Consider the following 16,713-nt stretch of genomic DNA (forward strand, 5'->3'; position numbering starts at 1 on the left):
TATATCTAATATAAATCTACTCTCTTTCAGATTAAAGTCATTACCCCTTGTCAAAATTCCCTCTCCAGCTTGGTACTCCAGCTGACCTCCAGCAGCAGGAAGTGGTCTCATTTAACTGGGGCCCATTGACCAAAAGATACTAACTTGGCTGTACAGATCGTAATTTGGAAATCACTGCTCAAGGTAGATGTTCCCTTTCAAATTCATAATTTCAATTTTGTATGTCTCTTGGCATTATTCCCTTATGCAACAGAGTGACAGATTTGAAGTGGTGCTCTTGCTATTGCAGATGTAACTTAAAAATCTGACAGCTACTAATCATTTATTATTTTCAAAGATTCAAAGTCAGATGAAACGAGTCTCATTCCGCACCTAAAGATTACAGCAGCATAACACCGATCTTCATCAGTTCTTACACTCCTGGCACTTGTATTGCTAACAAAGGTCTTGGAAACGGCAGAAGAGGGAAATTTCATCTCCTTTCTATCAGCCACAGGTAACGGTCTAGGTAGACTTCCTGAGTCTCCCTGCTGTTTGTGAGCTCTACTTGGACCAATGAATTCCAATTAAAAGCTAAAAGGCTTAGTCAGTTACTAACTGATCACCCAGAAGAATCTGTTTTGCAATTAAATCAGAGCGTACAACCATTTAAGGTGTTTAACTTTTCTAAGAACAGGAAAGCAGTGAAGATCAAAAATACTTAAAAAGGAACTTAAAGGGAAACAAACTTTTTAAAGAAGTTTATTTTTGTGTTGTGTGGTCATTATACAAAGTAAGCAGCCAGAGCTGCCATTTTGTCCTTGGGTTTCTTTGGATTGAGCCTTCCTCCAGGCCTCCGGCCTTTACCTCTTCCTCGACCTTGCCTTTTTCCTTGTCCCCCACGGTGCATGGGGTGCCTCATGGCTGCATGTTTCAGCTCTACCAGATCTTGAAACACAGGATCACAGAATACGCAGCCTGAATGCTGGGTCTCATCACCAGGCAGAGGAGATTTGGCTTTGTTAAAATCTACGTCCACAAGGGCTGCATCACACAAGTCGCAGGTCTCTGGTGACACTCGGACTTTGTGGGCATTCTCAAAGAAATGCACAATCACATTGCATTTGTTGCAGGCCATCTTCCACTTGGGACCTGATGTTGAGTCTAGCACCAGAACTCCATTCTCACATTCAACACACTGCCCAATTCCAAGCATGCTAAGAGAATGCTGGCACGTGGGGTGAGTGCATTCGTTACAGCCCATTCCTGGTGGAAGAAGAGTAAAACCATAACGTGAGGAACCCTTTGTATCATTACCCACACTAACCAGTTTGGAGGAAATGAGACAAAGAAGTCAAAGACAGCTTAATATATTATAGATTTTCTGAATCACTGAAGAATGGAACCACTCCCCAAACGGCAGCTTGCCTGTGCCTTTTCACAGATTCAGAATAATCCCTTGCTCAAAAATTTTTCTGTAATGCCTTTCAGAATTGCTAGATACTGCCATTGTACAGTACATGCAGCTTGGACACATTAGTGAGGAAAACTAATTATCAATTAACAATTAAATGTATGGCTTTTAACTAACTTGCCATTTTATACTTGCACTATACACTGTTAGTACAGAACATTTTTAATTAAAAGATGATAACAGATGCCAAAAAGTTCCCAGCACTCAGAGCTTCAAAGCACTACATTTTGGTCTTGCAGTTACCAAACTTAACTGCAACTTTTACCTCTTCTTAAATCCTTCAACAGCTTTTGACACACCAACTCTCTCAGTATCAAAACACTTTAAAGATCTAGTCTTAATCTATAGTCCTATCCATACCAAGCATACTCTAATTTGCAAAGTGTCAGAATCTGTGTCTTTTACTGCATACTGAGTCTTAACGAGGGTCACTTACTGTGCATGCACGTAAATTAATGTCTTACTTCCTTTATAAAGAAAAAAAAAAGTATCCAGAAATGAGTTAACTAATAAATTTTAGTCAGTGAGTTTGACCTGAATTTTAGATATGTCATCTAATTTGAACAGCACTTTATACTAAGCAACACTGATTAAAACCTACTAAAAAGCACACTGTATAGACTGCACCTAATTTATTTAAAGTGAGGTTGATCTCTGCATGTTTACAGAATGGCTACCTTTTTTCATGTCCCTGAAGGGAGGATGGTTGTAACAGTATGGACAGAGTGGGTAGCTCTTTCCTCTGGATCCAGATGACCACAGCACCAGCTCAAAGTCATCTAGGGGGCAACGCAGCTCTTTGTAGAGTTTAATGGTACCATTCTGTGGGAGACTGTAGGTCTCGTCACAATGAGAGCAGTGCAGACGACTTGGTTTGGCCTAGAAATAAAATACAAATCTCCAGAACAACTGAAGTGTCAAGAGGGTTCAACACTTGCAGGAAATCCAACTGTGACTGTTCTCTGGTTTGCTCCCCACGGAAAAACTTCATCAGGCTTTTTATTTTAAAAATGCACTCTTGACAAACACATTTGAATCCAGATTCAGTAATGGAAAAAGGGTTCCTACTCAATGCCCCCAGTAAGTGAAATTTAAATTCCAAGCATGAGGTGAACTTACCTGAATATACTTCATGAAACGATGGCATTTGCCACAGCGGGAAAGAGGTTTACCCGTGGCAGCTAAGGGTGAAAAAGACACTTCCATCAGCTCATCCATACCTGCAAAAGAGAATCACATTTATGTTAGAATTTTAGTTCTTAAAAGGAAATCTTCCACAAAATCATCTCTAGGACCTGTGAAGAAGTGGGAATGAAAGTATTTTATTCACAATGCTCTTCCTTGTTTAGGAAGACTTAAGATACACAGTGTTTTGCAGTGAGCGTGCACAAACACACAAGGGTAAGTAGTGCAGCTAGTCTCAAGTTTTTGAAAACTGACCACTACAGTCACAAAATAAATCTGAAGCAGAGATTTGGAGCCATGATTCAGTCCTTTTGCTTTTGGAGAGCAACTTAAGTTGACTATAAACTTCCAGTCCTGGCACACAACTTTTCAGTAAGCATAAACCTCTGAAAGGAACTTAATATTTCTACTAGCATCTTTGCAACAATTAGGTAATTCTTAGGGAACTCCAAACGTAAAAAGTTTTACCTGCAATAGAATCCACAAAATAGTGAAATTTCCTTTTGAAAATGTCAAGGGTGTGCTCCAGGACCTGATGATAGTTTGCTTTACCCAGAGCTATTAAGTTGAGTTGCTTCTCTACAGCACTGCGGATCGTAGGAAGAACCAGTTCTGCATCTAACAGAAAACCAGAGACAGCAGCAACAGAGAAGGAGCAATTAAAGATCAAAAAATGGGGGTAGGAAACTGTTCATACATAAACTGACATCAAAATAAATAAATAAGTTTTCATTATTATAGTCTTTGGAATTAGTAATACTTTCCCAGATGCATCACTTCAGACAGAAATGCTACTTATACAGTGACAACAGCCCTTGACATACAGAAGGGAAAAGAAAGTAAGAGGATGGAAAGGAAAGAGCATTTAACTGACCTATTTTGTAATAACCATGAACCAGAACAATGCCAAGGTTTGTAGGCTTTAGTCTCCGACCACTTTCCACTGTGACATAGTTTCGCTGGCAAATGTTGTTAATGTGGACTGGAATACTTGCATCCGTTCCTGCCACACAAAGGAAAACAATATATCCATCCTGAACAAAATGTTTTCATTGAATTACTCACTTCTGACTCCTCTGGTTTTATGCCAATTTATAGGGCTCCTGAGACTGCTTAAACTTCAGATACCTTTTTACTGTTACCCGACTTCCAGTGGGTAACTTCCCTCTCTAGCAACTCATGTCCCTTTGCAGTTCTGAGAAGTCTGAAACGTGAGTTCTAACCTTAATTCTTTCACCTCTTCCAAGGAATTACTATTGGGAAGACATTCTGACAATCACTTACTCTGGAAAAACACAGAGTAATGTTCATTTTGACTTGACAAATTTATGAAAATGCACTGCAGGAAACAAGTCAGATTGAAAAAGAAAAGTAGTATTGTGGTAAATTGTATGATAAGATATATAAGTACTATAAGAGCCAGCAAAGCTGAAGCAAGCTGTAAAGACAAGAAATCATTCCTTAGAATGGGTAGGGGTATTCTTCCACACAACATTAGCTCTTTCTGACAGAGAAGTGACAAGGATGTGTTAGAAAAGGATATTGCTTTGGACAGAAACTAGGCATAAGGATAAGAAACAGAAAGGAATGTGGGGGAAAAGATAATCTACCATCTGCTAAGAGATGTGACAGGCATTGTGGTTTGAACAGAAAGAGAACATGACTGTGCCGATTCAAATGAATATGGAAAGGTCGTTACCGACAGATAGTTCAGAGGAGGGATTCAGACTCTTTGCACTCTTGGTGGATCTATTACAGGATAATGTAAGTTAATCAAGTTCCTACCAATGCCATGCTTTTCCATCAGAGTGATAAGTTCTGCTTCTGTCAGGTAATCAGGAGGACTGGTTTGCTTTTCCAGCAATTTTATTTCACCAATTGGAAAAAGATCTCCTTTCTCGCAGTGGGGAAGGCTCTCTTCTACCGGGATGCTGTGCCACGGCATAATTTCTGTGAACCCTGGAGGTAAAGAAACAAGCAAACAAAAAAGATGAAACCTTATCTTCACAACTTTCAAGAGGCCAAGGTATACATTTCTAATTTTAATACGGGCTTTATTACAGAGATCAAAGTTACGAGGCTGTCTGCCACACCATCCAGAGGCTAGGAATACTGAGGAAATAGAGTATCACAAGATGGAGTCTCCCACTATGCTGCATCAGATTTATTTTGTGCGTTACTTGACTCAGGTTGATATAAGAAAAAAAGTAAATGCTTTCCTTGAACGAAAGCACAGTGCTAGAAAGGACAGCAAGAGTTTCTTATAAAGGAAATGCAAATAGTAAGTCATGTTTGGTTGCCCAGAGAGGTGGTGAATGCCTCATCCCTGGAAACGTTCAAGGCCAGGTTGGATGAGGCTCTGAGCAACCTGATCTAGTCAGGCATGTTCCTGCTCCTTGCAGGGGGTTGGACTAAATGACCTTTGAAGGTCCCTTCCAACCCTAACCATTCTATGATTCTATATTAATGTAGTAAGGACTATTTGGCCAGCTTACCATAAAAATCTCAGTGGTGGTGTTACATTCTTTTTACAGAGGCCTAAGTAAAAAATCTGCCTTTGTGTAATTTAACCCTCAAAAAGGCATTTGCTGTCTACAAAAAGGCTGGTCTTCACACTAGCAAATGTGGCATTAAATCTTTGAGACTACTACATAAAAAAAATAGACTTTTTCTATTGTAACTGAAGTACGGAAATGAAGTAAAAGATTTGGTCTTTGGTTTCAATACCTCAAAAGAGTCTTCAAAATTGTACTTGCCCCCATTCAATGTATCAATGGAGAAAACATTAATTAATTGTATTAATCTGAGCAACCTGATCTGGCTGAAGATGTCCCTGCTCCTTGCAGAGGGCTTGAACTAGATGACCTCTGAAGGTCCCTTCCAATCCTAATGATCCTATGATTCTATTAGAAAATAATCTGTGGCTAACTAATTACTCCCTGGTTAGTCTTACCTGGTGAAGTTACCACTTTTCCGATACAGGTAAAACGTTCAGGTCCAATACTGAAAGAAATGGTGGTTTGTAGGTACTTGCAATCAGCGCTGACAGTGGCAATGAAATGCTTTGTTATATACTCATACAGTCGCCATCCATCTCCACCTGAGGATAAACAACAGCTTACCAACACAAGTCCTGTAGCTCTACATAAAATCTGCACTAAAAGGTACCAGATTTCCAGTTATCACAGGGAAAACTGGTACCAAAAAGAAAATAAGGTTCCAAAGTCCATCTACTTTCCCCTTTAAAATTTCCTGCCTATAGAATCATTATGTCATACAGACGTGAGCTGCATGCAGATACTCTTAGAGAAGGACTGTCAATTAGCCAGCCCATCTCCCAGTTCCGCACTGTAGTTGAATGAGAAGATAAAGCAGAAAAGATCTTTTTCCCCTTTAAAAAAAAAAAAAACCAAAACCATAAAAAAACTCCCATAGGAACAAAACCAAAATGCTCTACTGCTTAGTGCCACTGGAGACCACACCCTAATCTAAATCCCAGAATGGGATTCTAGTGGCGACTGCCACACTGGCAACTGCCACAGCTGTCACTGTGCAGCTTGAAGTCCTCCAAGAGATCACTCTAAAATACTACTTATTAACACTAATACAGCTAAATTTCAAAGCAGATTTTCCTTAGGAAAATTGAATAGTCCAAAGGTTACATTGCTATGAACAGAAACAAAGCTTCTAAATCTTAGACCTGTGCTTTGCATATTTGATCTTGCTGTGTATATATAAAAAAACCTTACATGGTCATGCAGTATCCTATACAATTACTCAAAATTTTAAAGCATTTGTTTTTCTATCAGATATTATTTCACCGATTCATGAAAATCATTAGTTATCAGTTTTCTACAACAATCTTAGCTACTCCTAATAAATATTACAATACATTCAACTACACTTTTTAAATAACATTAAAGTCCTTTTTTTTTAGGCATCAGTGTACAGAAAGTCAAACAATACTTTTTAATATAAAAATCACAAACCATAGAGACTAAATTAAAATGCAGTTGAAGTTTGACATTCAAGCGCAAAAATACAACAAGATTTCAGTACTTGGAAGCTACTCTTCTGGGGCAAATTTCTCCTAGAGAAAGTAGGCAGTAAGTTGTTAAGTTAGCTATTCCTTTTTCTTAGGAGTACTATGGTCCCCAGGATCAAGTACTGAATAGCTCTGAATTTCACTGTCATCAGAAATTTAAGTTAGGATAAAATCTGCTCTCCACTTCCTGCCATTGAAATAATTACATTTTTGATTAGAACTCAGCGATTTTCAATATAGCTCCTATACCTCAAGGAACTAACTTCATCACACAGTGTTCCACCACTACTGAATTTGTCTATACCTAATTCTGCTTCTGTTGCAGCTCTCATTGGAGTGATGGGAGGATGGTCTCCTGCATCATGGCCTTTCCTTGGACGATTAATGCCTTCTGACAGCAATGCTTTTACCTGGGTGAAGGAAGAAAGAGAAAACAGGCTGGCTGAAGTGGATAACAAGTCTCTCCTAGCAGGTTAAGAAACTTTTCAGATCAAATCTGTAAGAATACAACATCCATAAATAAAAGCAATTACAGATATTTATTTTTCCTAAAGACCTAAAAGTAAGATAGGTTCTAAAACACAGACTAGAGAATGATCTGTTAAACAGTACAGGTTTTGCTTCACGTACTCACAGTTTCTGCCCAATAAGGATTATTGGCTTGTTGTCTCAAACATCCTTTCAAGTCAAAGTTTTCTGGATAATGGGTAGTTTCTGTTCGAGGGTAGCTAATATAACCCTGAGTATAAAGACGTTCTGCTATTTGCATGGCATGTTGTGGACCCATTCCTAAGATAGGACAAGAGAAAAAAATAATCTACACATCACTGTGATTATAATTTGTTTGCTGCATCTGAAAGTACACCTTATCAAAGCATTTAAATAAACCACAGTTTGTCCATTCCATAGTCTTCTGCCACCTTGATCTTACCCAATAAGGTTTCTAAACTTGATCCTTCCCTAGAAGGATGTATTATAGGGAGAGGAGGCTATCAAACTATGTTTGATATGTCCTTGATCATTTTATCTGAGAAGTTAAAATATTTTGCTTTTAAACAGTGTGAAAATCTGAACTTTTACACATACCTAAAGCAGCACTAGCCACTCGTAGCATTTCTACTGTGTTCAGTGCCAGCGGTCTCTGCTTCACCTTCTCTTTCTTACTCACAGATTCTACCTAGAAAACAGCATTTTCCAGTAAAAGTTTTGAAGTTGGGTAACTGATAAACATATAATTTCCATCATGCCTATAAACACATGGCATAACTAACATTACCTATTCTTGTCCTATCTGTTTTGTTTTCTTAAAACAGTAACCACCGATATATTTTTACTTTAGAATTTGGTAAAGTCTCCAGTGAGATTTCCTGAAGTTACAGTCACAAGGTCCCTTTCTGCTATGGACTACATCAGGCCTATAACTGGGAATGCAGCAAGGCAGCTTATTGGTATCTTTACTTCCCATTTACCTCAGCAGCACGTAGTTTCAGTGCTACAAGGATTTGGTGCTTATTCCAAGTAATGGTCCTCACTATAAGGATCCAGATTTTCAAAACCTTCATGCAGTCTTTGAACCTTGATGGCTATAAGCACTTAAACCCAAACATACTGTCCAGCAAGTATCGAATAGATTTGAATTAGAAGTTAATTGGCTATAAAGACCGTACCATACACATGATGAAAAATTTAACTGCAGGAATATTGCCATATAAGTAATTAAATTCTGATTTATACAATGTCTCATGGGAAATAAGAAGTCTGCCTGGAGAGATCTGAACAGTATTTCTTAGCAGGTTTAGTAATGAAGACTTCCTATCATGAGTGACAATCATTTTGAAAGTCAATATTAAGAAGGGGCTTCTGCTGAGATGACCACACCAGCATAATATGAACTACAACAACAATTAAAAAAAAAAAACAAACAAACCAAAACTTTTGCCTTTTATTCTCATTTACATCAAGTTGAATGGAGTTAAAAACAAGATACAGATCTTCTACATCCTCCTTTAATAAAAAACAATAAGCAGCAAATGAAATATTAAAGTGGTATTTCCTTTACGTGAAATATGGCTCTACTGAGACTTAATAAACATTCCTACCTTTGCTTCTTTTGCCATCTTTGTTATATTCAGGAACATCTGAGCAATCTCACGATCAAACACCCTCACTCTATCCCAATCCAAAGTGAGAGAACTTTCTTTTTCAGGGTTCACCTAATGGGCAAAAAAAATAATTCCCACCAACTCTATTACTAGAAGTGTGAGAATGCACATCTTGAACAACAATCCAGCAAGCAAATCCTAGTAATACCTGTACTAGGACACAAGTGCTTCAAACGTGCAGCTGCACTCTTTTTCACAGGGGCTTTTGAGAAAGACGGACAACTTTTAAGTTCTGGGGTCAGGGGAATGACTGGAATTATTCCTACAGTTAACCAAAATGCTATTCTTATTTTCAGTGCTGGGAACAATAAAGGCTGAAATGGGCAGAAATTAAAAGTTTACCATATTGATTTAGCAAAATCATTTGTATTAAACCAGAACTAAGTCATGATTTAAGTCCCATGTACAAAAATAAATATGAAGCAACCAATATGAGAGCACAAAACTCTCTGAAAACAGGCACCAAATATTTCTAGCACAACACATAGGAGACACATCAGAAAACAGATGGCAATAGACACCAGAGTTTTGTTGTGTTTTTTTTTTTTAAATCTAAAAATGGCAACTTTTTACCATCTACCCCTTATTTGTTTAAAAAAATCCTTGTGATCACAAGCAGTAAAACCATGTTGATTTGCTCTCAGAGCTTGGACAGCAGCAGGGCTATAAAACTGCCACAAGCTGCCAAAGTATTCAGAGGACTCAATTGCCAATTAACACAATAAGCATTTTATTTGCTTTAAAATTCCAATACTCAGCAATGCCAATGTTTGTTGGAAGACTAATTAATTCTTGGATTCAAATTAACAACACAGTCAGTCCAAAGACCCCAGGGAACAAAAGCAAACCATTTTAAGTAGTCTTTTTGGCTGAGTCTAAGCTTAGATGGTTAGCCCTGAAGAATTCTTATAAGCAGCAGACAATAACCACTTTAATATAAAACTGACATCCTGGAATCTGTTCTAGAGAGTGTGATGACACACATGTCAACTGAACGAGAACACATAAATAAACTGTAGGCATTGTGAATTCTTGTCAGCAGCTACAAATTTATGAACGAACAAGATGAAAATAAGTGCATTTCTTTGGTAAAAATATATGTTCCTCATACACAAACAAGTATTGTAAAACTTACTTTAGCTTGCAGCACCCAGTAAGTCTCAGGCTTGAACGACTGGATTTTGTCATGCCTTTCAACACAGAATCCAAGCGTTGGGGTCTGACATGGCCCAAAGGAGATGAGGGAGCTGTCTAAATTCCCGTATTTCCCCTGGAAATATTTAGTCTGAAACCTAAGAGAGGAGGGGAGGGAAAAAAAACCAATTCAGGAACAAGTACATTAATATCCTCATTCCCATGAAAAGTGAAAGTTTTCATTAACTTATACACACAAATATGAGTAATCTATTAATTCATTCAGGCATTAGGAAAAAAGCATTCTGAGAAATATCATATCTTAAAGGTAATTAAGTCATGATTACTTCGCCTCACTGAATCTTTTTTATTCCCAAAGAAATGTGGGAGAACATCATAAAATAAGACCATACCATAGTTGCTGACAGTACTTTACCTAGCTCAAAGCTGTAACACAATTTTTAATTTCTTTTTATTTGTCTGCGCATAGAATTGTTCAGTTTGGTGGTGAGCAGAACTAGCCACTAGAGTTCCCAGACACATTTTGTGGACAGACCAATATTCCTGAACCTTTCATAAAACCATCCGTAATCTATGCTGTCACCTTGTAAACGCACACCCAATTCTAAGATCCAGCTCCTGGCGGGCATCTACTGAAAGAGCTTCATTGCGATTGGGTTCTCCCAAGTGATTCATGGCATTGCAGATGTCTGTGTCAGTAATAGAACTGAATTTAGCTCTGTAAATTGTCCTTTCGGTGCTACGAGGTTTGTTCATAACAGGAAGAACAGCTTCAAGAACCTAATGAAGAACAGAGGTGTATTTAAGAGTCATTAAAAGGTAAGGGCTTAAGTCAGTTTTTCTCTCTAACGGAAAAAAAACCAAAACACTTGCCACAAAACATTTGCTGATACATCCTCAGTAAGATGTCATACAGTAACTGAGAAGCACGAGCAGTATTTGTCTATCCACTCACAAGTATACTAAGAATTAGCAAAACTGAAGGATTTATTTATTGAACAGCAATTGCTGGGAGTGAAGCACCATTTTTAGCTAAGTGCAAAGAAACTCACCAGTGCAGCTGCAGCATCTTCTGGCGAATATGTATCAGTTTCTTTCTGGGTTTATTCTACATATTCCTGGGGCCCAGTTAAAATACAGTGGTATTTAAAGAACTTAAAGCAATTACTTGATAAATCTGCTTCTTTAAACAAACAAACCAAAAAAAAAACCACAACAAAACTCTTCATGTAAACCTGGGAATAGGATGTTAAAAAAAAAAAAAAAAAAACTTGGCAAACCAAAGTTTTCGTTTATACCTTTTATATGCAGAGTCCACATTCCTGCAGCAAGCCTACATTTAAAAGTGGCCTCTATGCTCATAAAAGTCTAATTGCTTAATGAACAAAAGATAAGAGATCAAGTTTTATAAGGACAGCAAAATAACTACTTCAGCTGTGAAATACAGACCAATTCTCAAAGCACTGGAATGTTCGAACACTGAAGAGAGCTTACTGTTCATCCCAGATGAGCAACAGCTATGAAATTGATTTATACTCTTCAGATGACATCTTAAGAGTTCAAAAGCACGAGTTTTTTTTCACCAAGGTGCTCCCTCCCTTTAAAACTGTATTCAATTTAGTTTGAATTTAACTGTATATCCATAAAACAATACATTGATAGCACTGTATGTCACAGACAAATATATGATGGTATTATAAGTCTTAAAATTTGAAATCTTACTTCAAAACAGATGTTTTCTCCTTCCTTATCACAATCCAACCACAAGACAATATAATCACAGCCTCTTCCCTCCACCTGTGAGAAAAATTAGCACAGTTCTTCAGCAACTCAAAAACAAAGACCTAGCTCCTCACTAATTGTATACTTTTTGTTTCTATTTTAAAGTACTAAAGAATTTATCTGGTGCAAAAATGTGTGGAAGAATATAGCAGAAGTGACAAGAAGTCTGCACGTACTTAAACAATGGCTGAAGAGAGAAGCAAGCTGTGCTTCATGGGACCAGAAGCCTGCCTACAAGATGCTTTTCTGCAGCAGCGGAAAAAAATCAGCATAGCTCTATAACAAATCAACACCTCCTGAAACTACCACAGTCTGTCTGTGCAGGCTTGGGCACAGTCCCTTCCCCTTTCTGTGCCTTAATTTCCATATCATTAATGACAAAAAAAAAAAATCTTCCTAGTTCACAAAGATACCACAAAGCCTAAATTTATCTGACAGAAATCAGTTTCACACCACCTATACTTGCTTTTCAGAAAGTATTATTTTGTAAAAGCAACCAAACTACGACTTTCCATTCAGAGGAGTGCGTGTGAAGAGTGAACAACCAACACAGACTTATTTTAAAGAAGGCATTTCAAGCTATGCCTTGCATTTGCTGTTAGAAGCAAAACATACATCCAAAACTACAATTTTGAGAAGCAGGGTATGGACAGTCAAAATAGTTGCAAGGCAATGGCAATAGCGAATTCAGCAAGACAGATATTTCAGACAGTGTAAGAGCCAGTAAAATTAATAAAACAGATCCAACCTTAACAAAAAGCTGCTTCCTGCAGGGAAGAAAATCCTTATTTAGGAACATACCAATTTTTCTTTGACTCTAGAACTCCAGCATTTTGTACAGCATATTGCCAAACACTGCCCACTCTTGGGAAGCAGGTGAATAGACCTGCTAAATCAAACATTCAGCCACCTGCAGTGTGAGAAATTCAGATGGTCTGTGTGCATTAGGAGATGGAAGATACGTAACACATGTTTTGAAGGATATGGAATGCTCTGGCATTACCCTCCAACAGAAAACTATCTGTGGTGAAGAGACAGACACAATTGCTTATACTAAAGCAAAGATAACTGACCCACTCTGAGAGCTAGAAGAGGGTTATACTTCTGGTTCTTAAATAAAGCCAGCTAACCTGTACTTTTTTTTTTTTTAAAGCAAGGCTAATTCATAGCAAAATGCTACACTGATCTATCAAATTTATTAATAATTTTGATTGCTTTCCAGAACCACAGAATAATTTCACTTATTTTTCTTGACAGGATAAAAATAAGTCTCATTGCTTTCTTCAACAGAGGAAGAACAGAAACAATAAATCCTTGAAGATGGATTATGCTCCAGATGAAATAAAGGAAAAGAATGCCATGGAAAAAAAAAGGTATACTGCAAATAAATCTCGTAAGAAAGAATACCTGCAAAAATTTCACCATGGTCAGTTTGGGATTAGCTTCTTTCTTTTCTGTGGGAGCTTTGCTAAAAAGTTCTGCTGGATCCACTTTGTCCCAGCTGTTGTATTTTCCTGAAAAGTAGAAGTATATTAAGTCTAGCTCTAATTACATGTTTGGAAAACACTTGGCTTTCAAAATTTGTCTCAGAAACCTTTCTACCCTAACACATCTTGCTTTACCGTATATCAAGGGACCCCTTCGCATTATGTGAATTGCAGCCACCATTTAAAAACATATGAAGGGGAAAAAAAGTACTATATACCTTTCTAGAAATTTTCACACGAGCACTTAAAACATTTTCTGTTTGTACAACTAATTGATCAAGTGAAAGGGAGGGAGTAATTTTTCCTTCTTTTCACAGCGTACACGTAATGTGCACATTGCACTCTGTTTTACTGTCCACTCTTTATGGCCAGTTATATCTCAGCCCTGTTATGCCATGGAGCATCCTGTGCCACCTTCTCATATCAATGTATTCGTTAATTTCCGTTTTTCTGATGTAACAGTTAGTAACAATGCTTAGCAACTACATTAAATTGTACCTCTCAAAAACACTGTAAATAACTCAAAATTTAGTCCTCATAGAACACGTGAGGTCATTATCATTGACAGAGGAAATACTGTAGTCACGTAACTAGGCCCACATTTCAAGGCAGGTGAGTGACAGGATTCCTGGCGCATTATCCTTACCGTGTCTCTATTTTGCAGTAACATGCTACAATGCTTTAGAGAATATCCCTTTGGACTCTGCATTGCTTAATCACCTTTTATCCAAAGCACTTTTACAAGCTAGCAAATTGAACGTCATCTCCCCTCACTTCACAGGGACATAACTGAGACACAGAAAACATAACTGGTATACGCCCGAGGTCATGCGACAAGTCAGCCAGAGATCTAAAAACAAAAATCAAGACCTGCTAACCACAAGTGATCTTTTCAGCCTCCTTTCCTCTCTAGTTCTAACACTCTTCCTGAATTATTTCCACAACGAGTATTTTCCTATTAGAAGTCCTTCATAGTTTTACAACTCACATCAGTTAAAACATTTTATGAACAAATACCTATGAAATCCAAAGTCATGACATGACCGCACACAGACGTCATCTTGAAATGGGCACTCTGTCCTACAAATGATCCAGTGTACTCATGCACGGAGCACGCACTATTCAGTCCCTTGCGAGAGGACATGTTTCCTGTGAAAAGAAGATCATAAATATCAACAGAATTAAAAAAAACAAAACTGTTGAAACAAGTTATTTTGTGTGAAATTACATCCTTATTTTCTTAGGTCTTACAACTAGGGTCTTCCTGATCACAAAGTTCTAAGGATTGATCAAGGTTTTATTTCAGTTCATTATCACTTCAGACCTTTTTAAAGCATATTTCATTTTAAATTGAAACTATCCATTATATTCTCCATACTTTCCCTCCCAGCAAGAAATTCTTAAGAAAATACAGCTAGTTTTCTAGATCAGTACAGTTATAATAAATTCATTGTATTTTCCATGACTTACAAAATATTCACTATACCTTCAAAAATCTCAGAACAGCAACTTGCTACCTCATTAGCACTTTCCAAAGCCCCTATGCACCAACACACACCCCAGCTACATAAAATATGAAAACCAGATTCCTTTATTCTTGACTTCAATAGGCATCAAGACACAAAAATAAACCGAACATGAAGCGCCATCAAGTTATTTTATGAACTGCAACCCACTCTAAGCCACCAAGGCAATCGGGCAACTGATCAGCGCATTTCTCAACCTCACTTCACCTGCAGGAAGGTCTGGCAGCCTCCGCATCGCGCAGTTTGCCCCCAGGCAACTAAGAGGGATCCCCTCGGCCAGGCTCTGCACCCCAGAGCACGCTGACTCTGCCGCTGGCCGAACAAGCGGAAGGACCGAAATGAAATGCTTTCTTTCCTACCCCTCGAGAGGATCTTGGCGATGGACTGAGCCAGAGAAGGCTTCTCCGCAACCATTAAAACAGTCTTCATCTTCAGCTGACAAGACACGGGTGCCACAGGGTTTAACGGGACGGTCTGGGTTTTCTGGAGACCGCGGCGCGCCGCTCACGAGCGAAAGCCAGTCCTCAGCCTGGGGACAGAGCACAAACAGGTTCACTGCAAAACCACCGCCAGTAAAACACCACTACGAAGGGCAGCGACAGGCTTTGCGGCTCCCTCAGCGCTCGGCAGCTCCCGCTGCCCGGCCCAGACCTTCGCCGAGAAGCCCAGCGGGGCAGGCAGCCCTCGGCCGGGGAACCGCTTCCATCTGCGGTTTAACTACAGCCGGGGCCTGCAGGCGCGAAGAGCCGAGAGGAGCCGCGCCGCCGCCCGCCCTGGCGCTCCCGGAGGGGCGGGGAGAACCGGCCGGCTCGCCGAGGGGAAGCGGGGAGCGCGCCCCAGCCCCGCACCGCACCGCACCGCACCACACCTCCGCGGGCTGCCGCGGCCTCCGCCGGCACTGCCGGGTCACGGAGCCGGAAGGCGCCAGAGGCCCCGCCCCCTCCGCGGGGAGCGCGTGGCCGACCCCCAGCGGCCGCGTGCGCGAGCGCCCCCTGGCGGCGCGGGGGAACGGCGCGGGCGGGCTGGGCGGCGGGCGGGGTGCTGAGCCCCCCGTCAGGGCAGCTGCGCACGGGGTTGGGAAAGGTGTGCAGAAATCCGATGTAATCACACTTCTGTAAGAAAATACGCGCGCACAAATTCTATCCGGTTTACTCGAGCAAGTGGCAGCAGTGCACCTGTGCGATCCCCAGCACAGTTCCCAGTTCCCGCGGCCAGGAGAGCAGGCAGGGCCAGGCCCAGGCCCGAGTGCACCCTGCCCTCGTCCCCAGTGCCCGGGGAGGAGGCGAGGGCTGCCCAGCCAGGTCCTGCCCCCCGGGACAAAACTCCATTCCCGGGATGTGGAGTGGCCGCAGAGGCCCCTTTCCCTTGCTGACGCTCCCCAGGGACGGCAGGCCCTGCTCTAAGGAGGTTTTGTCAGTGGAACGGGGCGGTTTCCAACCTCTCCTGCAGCCTTTTCACTCTTCCGCACACCCTGAAATGTTTCTGTCACGGAAAGCGCTGAAGAGGGAAGCCCCAAGTTGATGGGTTGTACACACCCTTTGCGGAGGAGCTCAGCTCTCTCTTTTTACCCCTGTGGTGTGTACCGATCACTGACAACGGTTATAGCACTTCTTTTCCAGGAGCTGGCAGGTACCATACAAACCCAAAGAGAAGAGACTGGGATGCAGCCGGATCAGGATGTACATCAACCTCACGCTCTCTGGAATTAAAAGGAACTAATTCACCTTCAATAGGACTAGCGGACAATTAATGGATATTAGAGTTACCAGTGAAAGAAAAATCAAAACAAACCCAGGGCTTTTAATTATTTGGCAATGCTGAAGTTAGAACTTGTTAAAACAAATGTGTTCTGCTGTTTCAGTGCCTGGTTCCCTTTGACATCTGGGGAACATCTGGAACAGTCAGGATGCAAGTTAAA

General features: G+C 40.1%; 1 protein-coding gene across 3 annotated transcripts; it reads right to left on the minus strand.

Annotated features, from left to right (window-relative positions):
* Positions 1-712: 712 nt before the first annotated feature.
* TOP3B (DNA topoisomerase III beta) lies at positions 713-15,690 on the minus strand. Of its 3 annotated transcripts, none has more exons than XM_086761663.1 (18): positions 15,664-15,690; positions 15,155-15,324; positions 14,287-14,418; positions 13,190-13,296; positions 11,723-11,797; positions 10,584-10,780; positions 9,981-10,137; positions 8,783-8,896; positions 7,770-7,860; positions 7,318-7,472; positions 6,988-7,093; positions 5,592-5,738; positions 4,424-4,597; positions 3,513-3,641; positions 3,107-3,256; positions 2,573-2,673; positions 2,131-2,332; positions 713-1,245 (listed from the first exon to the last, which is right to left on the minus strand). In XM_086761663.1, the coding sequence occupies exons 2-18, from the start codon at positions 15,222-15,224 to the stop codon at positions 764-766; spliced, it is 2,589 nt and encodes an 862-aa protein (XP_086617789.1). In that variant the 5' UTR covers positions 15,225-15,324; positions 15,664-15,690; the 3' UTR covers positions 713-763. The 3 variants fall into 3 exon arrangements, with proteins under 3 accessions (XP_086617789.1, XP_086617788.1, XP_086617790.1); XM_086761662.1 differs by lacking the exon at positions 15,664-15,690 and adding an exon at positions 15,447-15,627; XM_086761664.1 differs by lacking the exons at positions 14,287-14,418; positions 15,155-15,324; positions 15,664-15,690 and adding an exon at positions 12,584-12,692 and having other exon boundaries at positions 13,190-13,298.
* Positions 15,691-16,713: the final 1,023 nt, after the last annotated feature.

Source organism: Chlamydotis macqueenii, chromosome 17 (assembly GCF_036417535.1).
Source record: "Chlamydotis macqueenii isolate bChlMac1 chromosome 17, bChlMac1.mat, whole genome shotgun sequence".
NCBI lineage: Eukaryota > Metazoa > Chordata > Aves > Otidiformes > Otididae > Chlamydotis > Chlamydotis macqueenii.